Source organism: Danaus plexippus, chromosome Z (assembly GCF_018135715.1).
Source record: "Danaus plexippus chromosome Z, MEX_DaPlex, whole genome shotgun sequence".
In the NCBI taxonomy this organism is placed as follows: domain Eukaryota; kingdom Metazoa; phylum Arthropoda; class Insecta; order Lepidoptera; family Nymphalidae; genus Danaus; species Danaus plexippus.
The window spans coordinates 16,122,052-16,145,707 of record NC_083559.1 but is presented as its reverse complement, the minus strand read 5'-3'; the positions used below and the strand labels follow the sequence as shown (position 1 = coordinate 16,145,707).

At 33.1% G+C, this 23,656-nt stretch overlaps 1 protein-coding gene across 1 annotated transcript in view; it reads left to right on the top strand.

Annotated features, from left to right (window-relative positions):
• Positions 1-22,252, top strand: part of LOC116777148 (TWiK family of potassium channels protein 7-like) — a 33,847-nt gene extending 11,595 nt beyond the window's left edge. The window contains exons 2-3 of the mRNA XM_032670532.2: positions 18,994-19,616; positions 19,816-22,252. Coding sequence (XP_032526423.2) covers positions 19,079-19,616; positions 19,816-20,555 — 1,278 coding nt within the window. The 5' untranslated portion in view covers positions 18,994-19,078 and the 3' untranslated portion in view covers positions 20,556-22,252. The remainder of the gene's footprint in view (positions 1-18,993; positions 19,617-19,815) is intronic.
• The last annotated feature ends 1,404 nt before the right edge of the window (positions 22,253-23,656 follow it).

Below are 23,656 nucleotides of genomic sequence, written 5' to 3'. Positions count from 1 at the left end.
CCTCCTCCTGCTACTTTCTCTCATCCAACGACGTCAAGTCGAGCTGAGGTCGGCGATCTCTCTTGAATAAATTCCGGTCTACCTTCATCTTTTCTACATTATAATTGTTTGTTTTTGCGACGCATTCCCAATGAAACTTTTGTGATTTCATTTTCTTGTTCTTACAATTTCAAATGGAATCCCTGTTCTTGATCGCTCTATTGTTTCGTGTACTTGTGATTGTCCACATCCAAAGGTTTTTCTTTGATTGATGTTTTCTTTGGATCCGTCTCATGATGTTTAATTACTTAACAATTCTTGAAATTATAAGAATAATTGATAGAAAGATAGGAATAAAGGAATTTCTCTTCCTATTATAATATTAATGATCTCCTATATACGCATCAATAGTTTTGCTCTGTACCCATCTTATCGAAAGTAAAAAAATATAATATTTTGTGTGGATTTCCAGATCTTTATTTTTACAGTTACAATATTTGATTACTGTCCAGCGATACGAACTGTAATACATATTTTATTTTTTATTCTCCGAACATAGCCACGTCTTATGTTAATCAGAGCTGCTTGATTCGTTAGTTTTGCTACAACTTGACATTCGCTTGAAGACGTCTCTCGAATAGAACAAAAGATAAAACTGCTAGCAAACTTAAATAATATTCTTTATATTTGGATTCGCTCCGTAGACACTTTTAGCGACCTTTTATGCACTGGAATACAGTTCAAGTTATTATAAAATCCTTATGTAGTTTTTAAGAAGCTGCTTACACTTTGTACGACGTTTGTTGTAAAATCCATAATGATAATGGGTTTACACTTGTTAAAATTTTTGTTCCTATAAAATAGTTGTCTTTTAGCGGAACTCATGAAACGCTAAAATAATAAGTAAACTAAAAACACTCTTGTAATTAGCTAAATGTTTGTAATGTTTAAGTACCAAAGAGAAGGTTGCAAAGTGACCAAAAATTTGGATGAACTTAGTGTTAATGCGAGTTCTATGAAATGAGCAATGGAAAGGCGACATATTGTTAGCCTTTAGAATCCTTACTCCAGCTAATAATGGTCATGAGGTAGGCCGCAAAGAACACCTGGGACGAGTTAATTGGATTTTAATGTCTTATTTTGTGAAAACACTATTAAAAGTACTAAATTGGTTCTTTCTCTTTGTACCTTTGCTAACTTGTATCATTTATATACATTGTATGACGTTCACAAATTAAAGAATTCCTGAATATAAGTTTATTGAATAGACTAGAGGAGGTTGTACAGAAGGAGATACCTGAACACAACACCTCGAACCTGTTTATATTTTTAGTAATAAAGATTTGTCATCATTTATGATAATCACTCAGCAATGGCCAAAATTGACGGTATAAACGTAATTTACATAAATTATAAATGTGAGTACCTCTGTATTATTGGACTCGTCATTAAATAGTATTTCATTATAATGTCATTTAATGTACTTGTAGTTAAAGAAAATGTCTCGTAAAATAAACAAGTGTGACTGTTGTAAAATAACAGTGCATTTGATACGTAATACGGGTGGAGGTTGTTACAGATAAGAAAAATGAAGAGCGCTTCGAGCGAGCACGTGTCTAGAAATGAGATAGGTGTGATGTTGGAAATATTTATCTATTTAATATAAGGGTAAGAACAGTTCGCGAAGGTCTGTAAATATATTGATATAATTGTAAAGAAAGATTTCCATGAATTCGAATATTGTACTGAGTTGCTTGTTTGTTTATCTTTTTATTAGTCATTCGTTGCTAGCTTATTTCACGCAAAACTTCAAATGTATTTTGAGTTTTGAGCTCACGAAAATTTCTACGGACTATCGTGATAACTATACCGCGCGTGCCACAAAAGTTTTTTTAATTACTTGATTTCATTTGATTAGGGATTCTCCGTGAAGTTTGTTACAGTGCCTTCAACATTTTATTTTTTGTTATAAATAATATTCTTGAACTGAGATTAAGCTGAAATATGGAATTGATGAAGTTCATCGACCTACAAATTATCTAGTCACGTTCCTGTCAATATCCCACCACAATTGATGAGAATTTCGTTTGTTGTGGATTAGTTCCCTGTGCCATTACAATTTGCGATCCCCAACAATGTGGTTTCCAACGGTCCGCCGATTCCATCTCGTGTATCGACTAATGCAGTATCGCGTTTATTATCTCGACCATATTAACGAATAACGTCCACTGTGAACGATGCAAATAATCTTATGAATTATGATAGCAGTAAATATAAAATACGTTCTCGCTACCGCTGCCCAGCCTTCTAACGAAATTAGTACCATTACTTCTGACACTGTTACGGTCCCGATGTATATTACGAGTTGTATAAACTGGTCTAGTTATTGTTTTCGATTTTCTTATTAGTGATGACTCTACAACAGTGTGTTTATACGAGTATGACGGTAGAGTAGGGACACAAAATTATTGGAATTTAAAAAACACAGCTTCCCGTCACCCGTGTCATTTGTTTATTACTAAAGACCATTTTGTCACACTTCACTTGTGATGATGAAAAGTTATAACTACTTATTATGTATGTGTATTATGAAAGTCTAATCATTAAGTTAATCATTTTATCGAGAGGTGATTACTTTTTAAAACGACAAATAAAGTGGCGTGAGGTGGCGAGACAACAGTAGGCTTGTATTTAAATATTTTTCATGCTGATTCTGTATCTTACAATAAATCTATATGGTTAAACTAACTAACTTAACTACGGTTAAACACCATTTTATAGAAATGAGAAAGGATTTTTTTGATTACTCATTTTACTCATTTTACAAATGATAACATGGTCTAAATCTGTTTATGATAAAATGTTGCTCGATTATTTGATTCCTTTCATATTATGCACTCTTTTGTTAAATCAATAAAATATAAATATGAAGGTAGGTTTATTATTGTTGAGACAGCTCTGTATCACGTGACACGAATTACAGTCGTAACAGATATCAGTGGCTCTGACGGGCTCCATAATAACAAGTTTGTCCATTCAACAAGACATTCTTTTCAATAGATTGAAGCAAATATGACAATGTTTTAACACAAAACAAATACGTAAGAGAATTTTAAAGGGACCTTGTAAGGATAGTCGTTTATACTATCTTTATATAATTTTGAAAAAAAAAAACAATTTATTATGGTCTTCTAAGCATTTTTTTATACTCAATCTTATTATTTTTAATGAGATGTAACATATTTGTCCCTCAATTTTCTTCACTGGTATTCATAAGTTAATAGTAAAGGTAAATAAATTAGTTCCTCCGTAAAATACAGCTCGGGAGAAACGTTTAAGAAAAGTACAATGACGATTTATAAATTCATTGCGAAACACAATTAACTCTCACAATTGTTGGTTAAGCGGGAAATTGTTATCCGTGCGCGGCTCATACAATATATATATATATATATATATATATATATATATATATATATATATAATCCAATAATTGAATAAATTGGGTTTATTTTGATATTCATGTCATTAAAATAAAAATGAAGTTAATCCCTTTGGAATAAAATTTATAATTAATTGTTCGTGATTTAAATCTTGTCGTATTAATACAAAACTATAATTCCTCGGAAAGTAATTCATATTAATTAACGTCTTTAATTTATTCTAATTATTTTCCATTGATTAAAAGGAGTAAACTGTAATAATGTAACACTTTTAATTAACAATAGTTGTGCAACGACATACTTGATGGAGTCATGGAACTTTGTCGCAGCCTTGTAAATGAACTCTCTACGGGCCCGGCGCTATGTGCGGCGCGCTAAACATATGCTTCTCTTTCTTGTTTCTATGAACACAGAACATAGCCCTTGGATGTCTGTGACGATGAACAAGTTTAATATATATTTTACTATATAATAAATATATGGGTGTGACTTCAGGAGGCAGACTCGGTGACATTCATTGTTATTCTAATAGGTTTATATAGGAGTATATACATATGGAATGTCAGTAGTAAACAATAGAATTTAAAACCAAATGTGACAACAGGAGTCTGAAAGTCGTGACTTTATTAATGTTTATCTTATCCAGTTTTTTCCTTTTAGTATAAGCTTTATATATTTCTTCCTGTTCTAAAGCATTCTCTGTCATAAAACACGAGGCAAATCTTTCACAAGTATAAGGTGATATATGTTGTAAGTTCCGGAACATTAAATATCTCCGTTCCGGTTCCCGCTGGTCGTCCCTTAAAATCGAATACAACATTGAAAAAACGTCGCTTTTCATATTTTTGATTATAATTATATTTAAAATAAAATGTTTATAAATGGGTTGCTCACGACTTTGAAGCGAGTGACATTTTATAAATAACAAAATTTTCTTTATTGCGGTTTTAAACGTTATTGAAAACTATAAAAAATTGGAAAATATTTAGTCCATCACCAAGATGTATGTAACGACTTAAAGAATGGTGTGTCCGTCTTATTGACAGTCTGAACTTTCCAAATTATAAGTCAAGAAAATAAACTTTAAGCAACTTAAAGCACTAGAAAAATATATAAAATGGCTCTTGAATTTTATTGAAAGTGATTATAAAATGGAAGATATCGCTCGGTACGAAGTCGGTTCACTCCGAGCCGTTATAGAATACTTTCCGATTGATAATATTCTTTATCTTTCAGGACTATTATAATAGTTTAACGGGGTGTTTAAAACGGCCTTTCAGACGATTAGATTACAATTGAAAACTGACTCCTGCTATGTTAAATGAATGCAGCTGACTTCACTTGGAACTGTTCTTATTCTGTATCTGCTTGATATCATATCGTTCTCTGAAGATATTTAAATCGGTAACTGCGTCTCAAGATTCTATCAAACTCACTTATTATTAGTGTCAAAAAGAGAACTTTTATTTATTCTATTAATTCTATTATTATTTAGTCTATTTTCATTACGAGGTAAAAAATAAACACAAGAATTTAAGCTTATATGAAAATAAAAAGGATCGAAATTCTAATGTTATAATTTGTAAATTATAATAATGTGAAGTAAATTATTTATATAGAAATAAAAGGGCTGTAGTGAGATAAAACATAACTACTGAAAGAACAATTTTTCTGACGACAACTTAAACTATTATAAATGACATACATGTTTGAAAAATATTTTTTTCCCATGGCCTTTTCCTTCTCTTGAGCTACATGACGTTACGTTCTGCCAAATATTATGTATCTGGGCAAGTCCCCATTAGGTTTTAAATTATTTGTTAGCTCCTGATATTGTGTTTTTCTAATGTGATTGACTTTACTTATAACTACTTTACAAATGATTATTCTCCAGCTTGCGTCAACTCTTTATCAAAATATTTTGCTTATGTTGCAGATTGATTCCGTAGCTTAGTCGGAGGTGTTAGACGTTATACAAGAGTAGTTAAGATTTACTTTAACCGGTTCAAAATATTGCACCTACGAAAAAGTTAAAGTTAGAGGCGCTTTACAAAAACTTTAAGTAAATAAGAAATCAGTTCCATGTTTTAATTTACTCGCATACTAGTTGGAAAACTGAGATACTGAAATAAAATATGAGGAATAGGTATTTGCCTGACGCCAGCACCACGAGGGTATCTTAATGTTCGCCTCATTGCCGTCGATGCGCGTGTTACCTCCAGGAGTTACAAATGGATCCGCAAACATAGATATCTCTTATTTAGAAAGCTCTACGCAGAGAGTGCATCTGACGCAGAACCCGTCGCACATTCAAATATTATGTGATGGATATCATGAAAAGTAATGTTGACTTTAAGAGTGGAAGCTATTTCTTTTCTATGAGAATGTTTCTTTAGGCTTCGTCTCTGTTGGTTTTGAACAATATTTTTATTTATATTTTTCGGAATTAGATTAATACAGTTTACACAACAATAAAATTACCTGTGTCATTTTTTTTTTTACTTATAACAGTCAAACTTTTAGTTTTGAATTTTGTTTCCCCTTTCTCATTTTTCGTGGGGAAATGCTTTATGCAGACTCTCTTGCTTGGGAAGGAAGAAAATAAGAGGAGTTATGTCGGACTCGTCCTGAAAAGGACACATTACCGACTAAAACTCCACGGGTGTCCCACGCACCACTCTTCTGCTAAGACATAGGGCCCGTAGGGCGATTCTGCTTTAGTCTAGCATCGGCTGTCAAATGGCCATTTTCACTTTAGTTGGGCTCTTCATTTCGGTCAGAGGTACACTGCGCATTCACGGGGCCTCAGACCGTAGGGTGGCAGACGTCCCCAAGTCCACCACCCCGAAGCCTCTCCCCGTTGCCTTTTCCCGTTCTCTTTCGTCAGCGACATGACTTTCTTACAGAAGGAAGCCATCGCCTCTGACGCTACCATGTTATGGACCATCATTTGCATAATGGTCGCCAACGAGAGGTCTGTACCCGCGACATTGCGGAACTCTCTCCGCTGCTCTTCCCATTCTGCACATTTCGCTAGCGTGTGTTGCGCTGCATCGTCTTCGGAGATGCAATGGTAACATCTTGTTTGACGGTTTTCTCCCAATCGCAAACAGATAGTTACCAAAACTGTGTGCGGTCAATACCTTCACCATTCGAAACGTCAAATTTCGATTCCGAGAACAAACCCATTCGTCTAGGATTTGGTCTTATGGCTTCAATCACTCTGTATCCAGCTGTGGGATTTATCAGTCTTAGTTCCCAGGTTCCCAGGTTCCCAGGTGCTCCACCGTTCCACCTACTCTTTTAATGGCTAATCACCGCGTCGCCTAATATCAGCGACCCTTTGATATATTTCCGCCAGAACTCGCGCCTCAAGGTCTCAAGGAGCGGAGCCAGTAACGATTTATTTGCGACTTTCAAGTGATCTATTCATACAGGCGCAGCATAAAGTGCCATGGATCTGATAAACTCCATGTATAGGCGTCGGCATACGGAACCAGGCCCACTAATATTTTTCAGGAGGCGTCTCAAGGCAGTTTCCATCTTAAGCAATCTTGGTGTCAGTCTCATTAAATGGGTGGCAAACGACTATTTTCTGTCTAGGACCAAACCAAGATAGTTCATATTATCTTGAAATTGAATCTCTACCTCTCCGATTATAGTATTAATCCCTTAGGCACTCTTCTACGGGGAGCATGAAAGAATAAAGCCTGATTTTTGATGCGAGAGAAAATAAGTCTCGCTCCAACCTCTGCCAAACTAATCGCTTCTTGATGTGTCATCTGTATAACAAACAATACGAAGCCCGCGTAATAGGAGTCCACAAAGAAGACGATCATATCCGATGTTCCACAAAAGTGGACCATGAACCATTTCCTGCGGGACGCTGCATCACATATTATTTCGGACGAATATACCTTCGCGTCCCACACACAAAATTGTTCCAAGTTCTCTCTCAGTTACTGGAGGCACCTCTTCTTGTGGGACCATTTTGGGTCATGAACATGTATGGTATTATATCGCTGAGACGGAGCCGGAAATAATGCTGCCAACACTGAAGTTAGGCCATCTGTTGGCATGGATTCAGAAACTGACTGGCTTCGCACTAATTTGCCCCTCGCTGCTCAGTATTGGCGACCCCATGGGTCGAGATCTAGGCCGTGGTGAGTTTCATCCAGGCAGTTTCTTTGGTTCGCAATATAACAAATTTCAAGGCTTTCTTCGCTTTGCAATATGTCTCCCGCAGCTGGTTTTCTAAACCTTCATTTCTAGGGCGTCTTCGTCTTTGCCGCTAAGATTCCCGACGAGCAGTGATGCATTCTTGGCGGAGAACTGAAATTTCGGTTGTCCACTAATACGCCTATTCTTTTCGTACCTGCCGTCGTATTCGAGGCATACTTGCATCGCAGATTCTTCTCATCACATCACCAAAGAGCATCCACCCTTGGTCTATTGTTAATATTTCAACAGGCTGGGAGCTCCGGGATTTGATAATAATATCCTCTTCCAGCAGATATATATTTGATTTTGATGAGGTCCAACGTGGGACTAACGAAGTCGACGCGCGAAGAGGTCGACTGGATGTTAGTAATCTACGCGGGAAGATGCTAAAGCGAATTTTGTATCCCCTGCTTCCTTTATAACAATATCACTTCTCATAGCTTTTATTATCCTACACATTCAATTTAATCTGTATATATTAATAATTATAGGTATATACATATATATTGAAATTATTTGTGGTTTTATAAAACAAAAAAAAAAATTAAAAGAGAACTCAAATAGTATATTTTCTTGTGAAATAACTGTGAGGCCTTCTTAAGGTTTTTTACATGGACCTTTTGTTTTGATGTAGCATATTGATTGTTTATAACATGAGAAGTAATTCTCATTTTTATTCTTTGCAAAACAGTTTTAAGTAAACACAAACAAAACTTATAATCTGTTATTTTCAACGTTAATTTACGCGACACGTTGCTGTAATTATATACAAATATTGTAAAACCGTGCGAGTTTTGACGTTTTGTCAAGTGAGACGACAAACTTACACAAAGCTTCTGTTTACAAAACCTTCTAAAACATTCAGCACTTAAAGGATCGGTTCGTTCGTTAAATTAAATCTTAATCTGTTGATACAAGGTACATATTACACTGAATAACATTAGGTTTTGTCTTGTTATGAATTTGACTTGTATATTTTGCTTCAAATAAAACATTTCTAGCGTGTAAGTGTTAAGATTCAGATTACTTTATCATTTAGCTTTATTACATCTAGAGCAGAGAAGACATAACATCTCATGTTAGGCGGCATATTTGATGTCTCCATTTAAATTTTTGTTGTTGATATGTTTGGTTTATGTCTCATATATTTTATCTATTGTTGTCGAAACTTTCCTACGCGAATGTAATAAAATATCATGTAGTCAGGTTATGTGGTGGTGCTGATGAGCAATAAACATCACTTAGAAATGTTAATAAATATAAAAAAAAATTAAATGTCTTCGGACCACAATCAAAACTATGGCCCGATTACTGATGGAGGTTAAACAACGTTCGAGTCCTTTTTGTATATTATACTAGGGATCCTATTTCATGATGATAATTTTTGACGTTGTTAGTTTGTTACAATAAACATATTGTGATAAGACAAGACTGTCAATTGACAAGACAAGATTGTCATAATGTACAGTAGATGTAAATATTTATTTATTCAAACATTTATTTATAAATATTTTTCAACTATTATATAATATTAAGTCTTTCAAATATAATTGTATTTGTACACATTTTACAACTAATATGAAGGTTGATTTGTCTTTCCATTTTCGCACATCTCCTTCCATATAATATCCAATTTCCTCTGTTGAATGTATTCGTTTTGTAGAGGGCATGCCTTTTTTTATGTTGACGCTATTTCCTAAACAACCAGTTTACATGTCTTACGAAAATTGCGTGTCAACTTCACTCACACACACATACATGTATTTCGTGTCAAGGAACATAAAGATGCTGAGATGATACAGCGATCGTTCACAGTTATTACAGTTTAGGCTAAAAGGGGTTAGTCGCATGTATCCAGTTAGTTTTATCAAGCGAGTCTCTGACATGGCATTTGTGGTACATTTTTTGCTGACATTGAGGACGTTGAACGACCGAGACAAAGCTTGGTTTGCGGAAATTTTATCATTTATTAGGAGATCTATCTTTTGAAGGCAAAAATATAAAGAAATTAAATTAAGTCTGATGTATTGAGTGTCTGAAGAATTGTTTTAATCAAGACATTAAAGTTTAATGTAAAAGAAACCCTCATTGAGTCATTAACTTCGTTTATTAACATAAAGTAACATTTACTCGATCCTTCCTCCTCCAAGTCTGTATAAGAGTAAAATGTATTCTATAGCTTGGCCTGCATATTGTGTGCCGAGGGAAAATGTTCCTGAACTCGGATAATGGCATTTAATATGATAATGATTCAACGACAATCTGTTCTTGGCTTAACGTCATTGATGGTTTAATGTTAGAAAATGATAACTAGTCCTTAATTTAGTTGTAAATATAAGACGAAGTGGATGAAAAAGATGAAAAATGTTCATAATATAAATATGAGTTTGTAAAATGACCTCTGGCTTTTTGAAGACTACATGCGCTCTCAAACAGTAAGTCAAAAAAGTAATTTTATGTATATAACTTTTATATTCAACATTCAAAGAAACACTCTCTACCTTATGACAAACTTACGTCTAATTATTCTATGTGGCCCGTTGGATCTAATCTTACATGGGATCGAACATCCTGTCATCATAATTCTGTAACGAATCATTTAACATTACGAAAATATTATTTAATGATATTCAAAACGACAGCTAATGATATATGACCCGTATTCACCTGTGTATTTATGACCCGGCTGTAAACCGTCTGAAAGATATTCGTACAGGGGTACGCTACGAGTCCGCTACGAGACCGCTACAGGTCCGGCCCGGGTCCGGTGCGGATGATAACAAAGGACAATTTATCGCCCCGTAATAATATGTTTTATTTTCTGTAATTTATTACAACGATTCATATGTGGATATCATTATCACGAAATTTATGTCAGGGTTGATTCTACTCTCCATATGAATAAGTATTTTTTATTCCAACGCGTTTTTAGTAATAGACCACGAATATACAGATTTATATTTTAATTTGAGCGTGTAGTTCAAAATACCTATTAATAATTATTAAAAGAAATAAGTATTATATGATCACGTTCTCATTTTTTTTGTCTGTTTGATTGATCTAACTATGATTCCGGAGCGATCTTTGGTTTGTCTGAATCAATTTGGATGTCTTTATCGAAAGATAATAAAAATGATAGATACTATTTGTAGATAACATTAGGAAAAAGGTACATCAGTAGGGCGGGATAAACATGAAGCAATTTTATCTCAGGAATGTTTTAGTTACATCCAAAAAAATAAAAATTATGCAATATCCAAATCCTTAGTACAGGAATAAACTATTTGACTGCTTTAATCTCATAAAATAATAACAGCTCCAGTTATCTGAAAATGGAATATAGATTTAAAATAACCTTCTTGCTGGTTACGATATTTTTTGTTTTTTTTTTCTTCTATGCTTTAAGTGAGCTCTGATCTTTGTAGATTCTTCAGTGTTAAACTAGCACGTACTAAGCGCAGTAAATGTCTACTTTGTAATTCAACGAGAAACCGCAGTATGCAAAACAACCGTTTTTATATCGTTAGTTAGGTTTTGCCCCTGACGTGTCGCTGAATGCAGATCAAATTCTAATTTGGTGCTGATTTAAATCATAGATCTAGGTCACCTAGATTCTAGAACGTTTGTATTCCTTTATGTCATCGGATAAGTCGCTATCAGAAAAAGATATCGGTTGATTGTATTGTCTTTTTTAAGACAAAATTTTTATCATATCAGCTTATGTGGACGAAATATCGTCCAAGGTATAATTAATGAACTTCTGGCAAGAACAAAGATTTTAGTAAAATTTTTAGTTTTCCTTAAAATGAATGCTCTCTTAACTTTGTACTAGATTCGATTTTATCTCTAAGAGCTTAATTAATTAAATTTCAATATAACTAAGAAATGAAGATTTAGCACGAATATGACGAGCCATTGGATTCGAAGTCAAACACTGAATCAGACAGACTTCATCGCAGTTCCCGTCGATTTATCAAGTGCGAGTTATCTGCTGATTGTTTTACTTACGTTTTCTTTAACGGCTTCAGAACCATCTGTTTGAGTGGAATTAGTTTGAAACGAGGACGTCGTATTAGTCGATCTCAATAGGGGTTTTGTTGTTCGGAATAAAGATGTTGAACTTTAATGATATCTCCCAATATATTGTGAGTCGGAGTTTAGGTTTGTTGTAAACAACAAACTCTGCTGTCGTCCTACTTACTTTTTAGAATAAACTAGAGAATTTGAACTCTGGGACAAATGTTTTATTTAAGAGGTTAATCTTTTTTTATTTTTATAATAGCATCGTCTTTCAGTTTCCGTATCGCTATTACCGCCCATTATTTTGTCAACTGACATCGGCTTTGTGTAATATATTAATCAGTGTATAAACAGTAGTTACTTTGACTCTTATTAATTTTTTGATTCATGGTCATAGAAGGTTACATTGTCTGAAATGTTGTTCAACGTAATTATTAGTGTCACATTAAAAAAAGAAGGTCCCTTGGAAATAGTAAGATTATAATATATTTTTCTCATTGTTCTAAAAGTTTTGATTAGCTCTATTTTATAATCTTATTCCAACTTAGGTGAATTACTAACCATTACCTAGCAACTCACCAGTGACCATTTATTACATAATATAAAAGCCTAATTAAAAATGACACGCCATGTTACGGTGACAGGCGACAGACCTCACATCGATCACGTTCGCAAATCTTTCAGACACACTAATGATCTGGTCGTTGATGTCGTTGTTAAACCTAATCTATTATTTTTTTTATTTTAGAAGAGTTCGTTCAAAAGTGTACGATTAAATTTTAAATAAAGATAATTAAATTAGACACACTTATTATGTAAGAGAAATATGTTACTCTTAAAAGCTTTATAGTAAACATGTTTATGTTTGAAACAAAAACTGTTTTAGTGCATGGCGTTTTTTTAAACACTTTTTATCCTGACGGCAGAAATAAATATAAATAATAATAATAATAGTGAACGTTCATAAATTCAACATTATAAAGATACATGCGACTCAATATATTATCGAGAGAGTATCAAGCAGAGAATCAACGATATTATCATTACAAACGAAACGGTTCTCTTTGAGACAATTTTTTGAGAAAAGAGAGTGGTCGAAAGCCTTTTTATATCCGTGACGTAAAAACAATTCCTTGTTTTCACAAAATAAAAAGCGAATCATTTAGGAAGGGACCCTGTGTTAGCTTTACAGTCAGGATCACAGGGGTCTCACAACATTATGTTGTGTCCTCACAAAATTAATATAACAGATCAAGTCTAAGAGACACTTCTTATATTATGATATTTTAAGTAGATTCTGGAGCAGTGTTTTTTAGATATTTGTAATGAACGAAGCGATTTGGAGTAAAGATAAAGGATATAAATATTTTAATAAATTTTAAATTTGTTAATGGTTTGGGAATAGTGTTGGCTATATATTTAATATGTTTGACAGAAACGAGATCTCCGTCACAGGCTATGAAATAAATAAAACATATGAATAGTTTAGTGGGGGAATACTGTATGTAAGGGTTAAGAGGAATGTTATTTTTAGACGCAACCATTTCTGAATCTGATTAAATGCAGCTATGTGTGAAATTAAGGTAAAGTTTATAAAAGGCGATTCATTGATGAAAACTTTCGACAATTTGTTCTCGTATAACCCTCTAAGATAAATGTACATGTAAGATATACATATATGTATAAAAGTCAATGTACAAATGTTTTAAAGAGAAAAGATACACAGTTGTCGTAACTAATACAGGACAGTGATTGTGGATACGACGACCTTTACAACAACTGCGTGACGGAAACTGCCTAATGAAGGACAGAAGAGAATGTTTATATAAAGCAAGTGCACCCTCCCCCTCTCCCTGTCCTTTACCCCTCTCAACCCTTATGTAGCAGACGCCATAAAGTATATGGAATTGGTTTTATGGCACCATATAACATATGACTGTTCAAAGTTAAGAAACTGAATACATATTAAAAAGTAATAGTTCTGTTTTTTCAGAAAATCACGACTATTATGAATGATGTTACCATTTAGTCTTACAGTGAAGGGAGGAGAAGGAGAGAGGTGTGAAGAATGAATTTTCCAATATTAATATATTATAACTCCTTTCCAATTTCCTTTATCCTGTTGCTATTAAAATTTCCGTTAACATTTTGCTCCAGCTGGTAATATGAAACCCACCTGCAAAGCTCTTTAAGGAAGATTTTTTCGACGTAAACAACAATAACATAGGCTCGTAAATTAATCTTTTTTATTTTCTCCATAAAAACGTAATTTTGTTTACAAGGAATCAAAATGGATAACAAATAGATAATAGTAGATATATGTACATATATGTGTAATTCAAAAGCATTTTGCTGTAGTAGCAGTTCTCTACGATTTTATATGTTATCAGTATTCAATAGGTGTGGTGCAAAGTTAAGGGTAACACAAAGTATTTAAACTCCACCGGACACGGTCCACCTGATGGCTGATCGTTCAAAACTTTTCCCCTCCTCCCCTTCCCCCGATCCCACCACCCCTCGTAACCCTACCCCCGCACACCTCTGTATACCCCTCTCACGACCGCACTACCCGCTTTCTTGAATGCCATAAAAATGTCATTAGGCTAAAAGTCGACAGAGCCACTCCTGGATAATCTGATAAGTTTAGACAGATTAGGAAGTTATTAATCACTTTACTTTTTCCATTTTGATGTTTCATACGGTGAGCAAGTAAATGACACGAAGCCCGTTTGGGTGATTGAACACTCACCGATTAATTTAGAATAAAATTTATAGTTTTTGTATTCTATTTAAAAAACGACGTTGAAAGCAGTGCCAGGGCCAATATAAAAGTTTTGTTTAATCTATAATTGGCTTATTTTATATTAATTTTTTAAATAGCAAGTTATGTTTCAGAATAAACTATAGTGATTCTTATTAGAACAAGATTACGAGTCGCATTTTCTGCGATTTGAAAGCAAATAACAAGGTTTATTGCTAATTAAGAGGATTTGAAAAGATACCTTTTGCTATTTTTAAAATGGAAATGTTCTAAAGAGTGAAGGGAAATAAATTTACAATAGGTATACATTATGTAATATATCATCGGGACATATAATAGCTTGTCTGATTGTGTCTTGTTATAAAACTATTTATTTATTTTAATATATAAAAGTATGTTTTGTATTATTTGAGTCCAATTTGGAAATAATTGTAATATACAATATGGTCAAAGATATTGTTATTCGAAGCGACGTTACTGAATAATAACAAATTTGGTCCCTTCATTGATTTTGTGATGACGACCAGCCCTCGCATCGCCGGCACAATTTTGACTCGTCCACAGGATAGTTAGACAAAAGATAATAGTTTTATAAAATTAAATGTTATACAAACTGAGAGAGTTGCCTTGTAACAATCAAAGACTCGACTTTACTATAGAGAGTAACATTCTAATCCAGGTGAATGTTGTAAAGTGGATCAGTTCTGCCAGTCGTCCTCAGCTGGCCGGTCAACATTCATATCTATTATATATCTATCGGGAGGAGGGATGGTGTAGACCCCGCGATGCTCTCGTGGAGCGGTCATGTAACGCCATCGATAAGGAGTTTAGAATTTTGTTTTTATTTCATATTTTATTTAAGCAATACGTATGTGATATATAGTTATATCATGAGGGATTTCGCCGTTATTTCTGTGTTAACAATATATTTCTTGACCTCCTCAACGTTACAAAATAAGAAGCAATAGAAAAATATGATTTAATTCTTTTACGATTATATTCAAACCATCTTTACAATTTTACAATAAACTTTTTGTGATAGTATAGTATATATATACCCTACCCTAGCTACTGAGTATATATATATATCATATTTACAAACTGTTAAATTTATATATTTATATATATATTTTTATTCAATATATATTTGTGAGGTTTTTTATATCACATGAAGTTTGATTTTTGTTTTGTGCAAGATGAATGTTATAGAATTATGACAATGAAGTATGTTTAGTAATAAGAAATATGTAATCTTAATATTAACTCGAAAGGTGCCAGGCTATATGATATAGCTGTTTATTCCTGTACATAAGAGTAGTTTGTTATTAAAACGTAGCAGGACCTGGACTCCGTACTTAATGACTCGTCAGATATTACTGGAAAAAGCCGTCATGATTTGACATTCAAATGTAGAAAGAGAATAAACATTAAAAGGGGTTTGTTGGAATAAAGTCAAAGAAATCAAGTCCGGTAACATTAATTATAATTAAAACCATGTACTAGTAAAAAAATCTAAATATCGATTAAATCTGTTACTTTGTAAGTGGTTTAGCTAAGGCTTCTTTTAAATGAAACCTTCAAAGTATGAAACTTTACTAAATTAATACTAAAGTTATTTAGGTCAGAGGTTTTTGGATACATTAAAATATTGTGATTTCATTAACTTCTGAATCCATATTCCATTAATGTAATCACGGAGCTTCGTTGTAACTTTAATAATACAAAAGTAGGCAGTTATTTTCAAACAACATAGCGTCTGGGCTCTTTATAGCAATATTAAATATCATACGTTCCAGAGCGCTGCTATTTATGAAATCCAACAGTAGGTACGCCAGGCCACCTCTTCTAATGACTACTATCCATTATGAGGCAAACTCCCCGATTTGGCTATCATATCATACCAACTCCGCCTACATTCCTATTCTGAAAGCTTCCCAGTTACAACATTGAACTTAATTTGTTTGATGCAAATAATGTAGCAACTTAGTAAACATTATTGTAACGAGTGTTTCAGTCCGTTTAAACGGTTTTCAAATGTTATGGTCTGCGGAATTTATAATACAAAACATAATTTAAACATGAATGCCTCCCTTTTATCATATCATTGTATTTTGTATGTCTTTTTGATTAAAACAGTAACCTCGTAAAAATGTCGTTGTTATGTTGAAGAAGATAAAACAGTTTTATTTACTCTTACTGTTATTTTACAATATAAATATACATCTTATTACAAAACTGCTTCATTCCGTTATGAAGGTAGATTGACATTTAATGAGATGGTGTGTTGTTCGTTTTACATCGAACATTCAATAAGAGTACAACTCTTTATGAGTCGATTTTGTCGCTTTTTATTGTTTCTCATTACAGTGAAGGAGTGATAAATAATATGTGATTATTTAAAAACTGTCTTGATTTTAATTATACATTTACGTCAATAAAATCTTAAAAATAATACTTTTGTATATCACATCGACAAAATTTTTGAAAATCTTAATTCAATTTGTTTTGGTTTGATGATTTTGACTGAATGAATTTTTATAAACACAAAAGAATACAGCCTATAAGTAGAGAAGAAATGAAAGAAAAATTACAAGGAACAATTTCATCTTCATCTCAAATGTAAAGACAAAAAGTTTTCCTTATTAGTATGCAGGTCACAACGCTCGTGTGATGCCTTCTGACTCTTTTCACGTTTGAATATTTGCCTGAAGGCCTTTTTTTGAAAAGCCGCTGAAAACATGTTTCTTACAATTCAGAATACATTCTAGCTACTGTTGGATGTTAGCTGAATGCTTCATCAATATTAAATTTTACTTTCCACAATTTGTGCTTTACTATGCTAGCGTTTCTGGCTCGTTAATGGCAAGCTTTTATGAAGAGAATTGTTATAAAAAGATCATGGTCACTCAGATCGGCTGGCTGGTTTGTTTTGTTTTTGGTGCACATAACTTAATTTAAACTTTAAACTTTAATATTATATTTTAAATAAATCTTGATAACTGGCCACGAGTTTGTGTTTACAAAAATTTCAAATTAAATTAAATTTTGTCAAAGGTGTGGCGAACAAACATATATATATATATAAACTAAAAATAGAATTGGTATTTTATTGCCTTTAACAAAAAGATACATATCTAAAATAACTATTTTTTGTACAAGCTGACTAATTAAGTGTTACCTTCAATAAATAGGTAGGCTTTATTTCATAAGTGACTGACACGACACGACGGATACTGCAATATTATCATTTTATTAGTGAGGAAACTGAAATGATAGAATTTATAAGCAAAAATATAATTTGAGGATATTTTTTTACGATTTCAAAACCGAAACCGAAAGCACTCGCGCTATATTTACTTTCATATATTTATGTAACTCATGAAACGTTATGTACGTGACAGTTAACAATTTATCAGAATCAGCCATGCTTAAGTCACGTATTAGGAGGGCCCTAATCACAATCTTCACCTCCTGAAACATCAATACTGAAATAAACTAGTCAAATTGGTATCAAATTTCAGAAACTTTTGAATATCAAAATAAAGATATCGGCATTTACGGTCTGTGTTTTATTTTTTCTTGGGAATGTTATTTGCATTTGCGATCAATGAAGCGAAACAGGCTACGGGAATTAATTTCAATAGTGGTTATTTCAATGTGATTTACTTAGCAGACCAAACCCACAAGCTTGTTATGACCGATCCTTCATACGCTGGTCGCTAATTCCTCGCATTAGCTTCGACTTCCATCGAGCAAGCTCTATATAACGAACTCACGTTACATTGAACTAATTCGATATATTATAAAACTCAACAAATGAACAAAAAAGAATTATAAAATTAATTATAATTTAATCCGTAGATAAAGCAAATCTGCTTTAAAAATATTTCTCAAACAAATAATAAAACATCTGTCTCAGACGTCGGCCTCGTTTCGTATTATGAATTTCATTCGAAGATCTTTAATTTACATTCGGAGCCTTCAAATCTATTCAGACAGCGATCACAACTGAAACAGAGTTACAAATTATAACCAGATCTGATTGTTTATCCTAAATATTGTTACGAATAAACTTTGTATTTGTGTTTTGGATTCGTAAAAGAATGTAATAAGGAACTATTCATATTTTAGCTTCGATGTCTAATACGTTATGCGCAGATGTCCCCCAAAGGGATATATTATTAAAAAGTTTGCTCCAGACGGTCACAATGGTCGCTATTCAAGGGGAACAATAACAATTTATAATGTAACTTTCGATTTACTCTCCAAACGTGTATCGGGTACAAAGCGTTAGTCTCAAGAGGAGGAAGTTTTTGCATTAACGGGTTCCGATTTGTTTTTTACCTTATTATTATGACTACAAGATAATTTCAGAAAAGTTTACCCTTTAAGGATATAATATAATATTATAATACCTTTTCATTCCAGCATATTAATTATTCATGATAAAGTGTAGACATCCCAGTGCAACTAATTTATCACAATGTTTATTTAAATTTAAAATATTATAAAATTATAATTCATTTACTAACTATAAATTTATTTATAAGTGTTTTTTTTTTGTTACAGATTAACGATTTAGAATGTTGAGATCAAAAAAGAGGATACATCACAAGAAATACAAAGTGCGTTAAGCCATTTGGTAGTGATCACGATGGTGGACGAAGGGCGACGAGACCCGTCCAAGCGAGTCGTTCGAAAAATGGAACCTCCAATTATAGAAGAACCACATTGTTGCTTACTTTCTGGTAAAGAGGACAACCAACTATTTTGCTGCCGGTGTGCCCATAAAAGGCGTCCGTCACCTCTTACATGCTTAGCAGTATGTTTCCTAGTTCTCACCTATAATATTATGGGTGGATTTATATTCTTAACTCTAGAAGGCCCTACCGGCTCAGCAGAAGAGACATCAGTAGCTGCGTCCAAACCTAATTTAAGCCAAACTCAGAACGGTGATCTTCGGTCCAAGACGGTTGAACGTCTCTGGTCAATAACAGAAGATTTGAATATATTGTATAAGGAAAATTGGACAAAACTAGCAGCAAAAGAACTAATGGATTTTCAAAAGGTTTTAATGACGACAATAAGAAAGACAGATACACCTAACATGTCCCGAACCTATGACCCTAACGACTATCGTTGGACATTTGCTGGCAGCTTTCTCTATGCTTTGACCTTGATTACTACTATTGGTAAATGTTTGGCAATATCATTATTTGGATTTATTTTATATTATTCTATCTTCTTAATTACAAATGCAAACCTTATTTTCTTTCTTGAATCTTAAGAAAGAATTGTGTTTCATTATTTTGTCAATATTTTAACAAATCTTAATTATACCAATAATAAAAAGTTATAATATCATTAAAACTCATCCGTACTTTTTTGCAGGTCATGGAAGTGTTACTCCAAAGTCATCAACTGGAAAAATTGTGGCAATAGCGTATGCCTGTGTCGGAATACCCATCATAATGCTTTACCTCTCAACTGTAGGTGAAGCACTTGCGAGAAACTTTCGTGCGCTCTACTCAAAACTTTGTCCGGCGCGACTTAAGAGCAGAGACTTCCATTCTAAGGCTGACTGCATTAGACGCTATTCAGGGTCAGGTGTTGAGTGCCGACAATTTGCTGAATGTCATAGGCAAGAAAAACTTTTAGAGCGTCAAAAGAGAACGCCGTTCCAAGCGGCATTGAATCTTGATAGTTTTAATGGAGGATATCATTGGACATGTCAGAACCACACGCGAGTGCCAATTATTTTAAGTCTACTACTTATTATCTTATATATAACCTTAGGTACGTTTGTTTTTCAAACAACGGAAAAATGGAATCTTGTCGATGGATGCTACTTTTCTTTTTCGAGTCTTGCTACTATAGGTTTTGGAAATTTAAAACCAGGCTTATACGCTAGTGCTATATCAGCAAAGGCAGAGGATATCGCTGTAGGAGTGTGCTGTTTATACATATTGGTGGGAATTGTAGTAGTAGCTATGTGTTTTAATCTCATCCAAGAAGATATGAGCTCAGCGCTAAGGAAGATCACGACATTCTGTACGAGCAGTTCAAAAACTCGAGCTGTGCATAGTATTGAAAATTGTGATGAAAAGATATCAATGGCCTTAGTGTCCTGACATAGGGAGACGGCAGAGTTGCCGTCAATAAACTGTCACGAAAAACGAGCGCATGTGAGCTTCAAAGTTGACAGTTCGAATCCCACCAAGTTTAACAGTTTACCGCGCAGAAAGTCATCGTCTTACGGGGAAGAGAGTTTTCAACGGAACATACCTGCTCGTCGGTCGGCTGGACAAGCTGAACGTTGTGTGGAATACTTCGTCCCTCGTAGTTTAAGTGAGTTCAATTTAAGCGGCGCAGGCATGAAACCTAGCGAATTAGTCGCTGTAGGAGTGACCTCGCTTGGGGACAGGACACGCGCTCGTCGTGATAAGATGGTCACCTTTGAGGACGAGGGCGTCGCTTTGCCTGAAAACCGACCCCTTGCTGATGATGTCTTTATGTAATTAATTACTACATCGTATATTTATATGTTTGTTGATTCAGACAATGTTTGTTATATAATAATAAACTGAAAGTTTTGCATTTGGGGAATTTTTATTGTTCTCCCAACGAAAGGCTGGGCTCTATTTATTTTATATGTTACATCGTTAAGGATTTAATATTCTTAGTCTTAAGCATGAAGTATCTGACGAGTAATTGTATTTGTTATTTGTAAGATTCCAAAATATTACCCAATACATTGTCTCTTGACTAATTATTAGATCGATGTTGTTTTAACTCGTTTGTTAGATTGGTGTACAAAATAAAATACAATATACCAAGAAAGTGCAGTAAACCAGTGAATTGAAAAATACAATAGTGATTAATATTAATATAACTGTTTATTTGGCTTGAATATTTGTTCAATAGTCGGCTGTAGAAATTCAAATACATTTATCCGTAAAATTTGTTTCAAATTAGTGACTGGAACGAGATCCAAGACCGAGCCAAGTGGATCCAGAATGGGTTAAGGTTGACAACTGGTATATTGTTGGTAGAGGGATATTAAGTTTTTATATATAATAAACCAGATAAACCAGCTAAGCGCTTTTTGTTTATTTCAATTGAACTCCTTGGCACAGCAATTGTTAATTAGCATATTAAAAATACCATTTTCATTATTTTTTTGTGCTCAGTACTTTGTTCTCGTATTAATTTAAATATTTAGATCTTAAGAACACTAATAGCACTAAATAATATAACCTACATAAAGTGTATGTAAAATAGTCACAAATAATTTTTCAGCGAAAATAGTATAATGAGTGATAACGTTCCCAATATTTCAACGACCACTAATATTTCATAAACTCTGTAGGATTTAATCACTTGTCAAAATTTTTATATTGGAAATATAAAAATGGAGGATCTTAATTTACTTGATATTTGTTATTGTTGTATTAATAAAAAAATAAATTTGTAACTATATTTAATGTAAGTAAATAGAAGGTTTATGAATAATGCAAGTATAAGATGTATGTAAAAGATATCGGTTATAGATAGTAGACAATAGTGTTTAAGTCTGTAATACTTAGGTATAAAATGATTAGAGAGTGTTTCTGTTGGTTTTGTTATTTGTAAAAGAATTCAAACAAACCCATGTATCGTTAAGTAAAGTCGACCAAGCGAGAGACCAAGGCTCGCTGGTCAAAAAAACGAAAAGATATTATCTCTGTAATATATTTTCCTTCTACACTCTTCTTTATAAGTCAAAACTTCTCATAGTAATCAATGTGCTATTTAAAGTGTTATGTCATATTATGTGCATATTAAAATAAGGCAATTGCGAAATAAATAAAAATGTGTTTTTATGTTTCTCCTATTATTATGTGTGTATGTGTTATGATTTTACCTTTTCAGCAATAATTTTATCAAATTCACGAAATAAAAATGTGGCCAATTAATAAAATATTTCGTGACAATATTATAGTTCAATAATTTCACAGTAAAAGTAATCGTTATGGATATGAATGTTTTTAAATTTATATTTGCGTTGAAATTTCTGTTTTAAATTCTTACTGATAAAGTATTCAATGTATTAAATATTACACTTCTGAGTATTATATTAATTACACTAGAAGTGTTTTGATTGTAAATGAAAATAAAGAGGATATTTTGTTATAATCTACAAAGAAAAACGAAATTAAAGAGCTTGAAGGAACAAACATTTAAAAAATACAACAAGAATTTTTGATGAAAGCATCGTTAAAAATCGATTCACCGGCATCCATGAAATAAAATACATTCGTTTAATCGAAGCGAGCAGAATTTAAAAAAAACTTCATTATCATCAACCTTGTTATTAAAAACAAAATAACTATTTAGGATAAAGTTGAAACAAGACAGTTTAAACGGGATAAGCTGACCTTGTTATATAGAAATGTACATAAAATAAAAACTTTTCAAAATGCGTTGTTTCAGCGCGTTTCATGAAACGTTGTAGTATATTTTAATATTTATGGAAAACCAGTGCACCTCATGAAGTGTTCATGCAAGTTTTGTCACTCATTCATCACTCACTCTGTGACATGGTGGGTATAATAACAGAAAAATCCATCAACACTTTACGTCGTTACTTTATTTGTTTTGATTTGATCGATTTTAAGACAAGCATATTATATTTACATACTCGTATGTCAGAAGAATTAGCAGTGAAACCTGTCTGTATGTCATCAAGACATTTGTATCTTCATTTTGGTTCGACTTATTGAATCAATGATTATTTATTATGTGAGTTCTCGGGTGAATATATAAATTATTATAAAATGTCGTGTACTCTTGCGTGTTAAAAAAGTGTAGGAGGATGTTCGTATGTGCTTTAAGATCAAATCTTAACATTGCTTTCAATTATTCGTCGTTGATCGTACGAGTTGATACTGGAGTACCGTTATTGTTTCCATTCACTTAGTACACTGTTATATCATGTGTATCAGATTACACGAGTTACATAATAAAAGGTAAGGAATCATTCTGTTACAAATGAATTGTTCTTTTTATACTTATCCAATATTTAAATAGCAATAATACTAATTATAAACCGTCTAAATAAGCAAGTCCTACAGTTAAAAGCGCCGATATGAGGATGAAAGATTTCAACGGAACATACCCGCAACAGCTCGTCGGTCTATTGATATTATCTTTATGTAACTCTGAACACAAGTAAGTTGATTCAGACAATGTT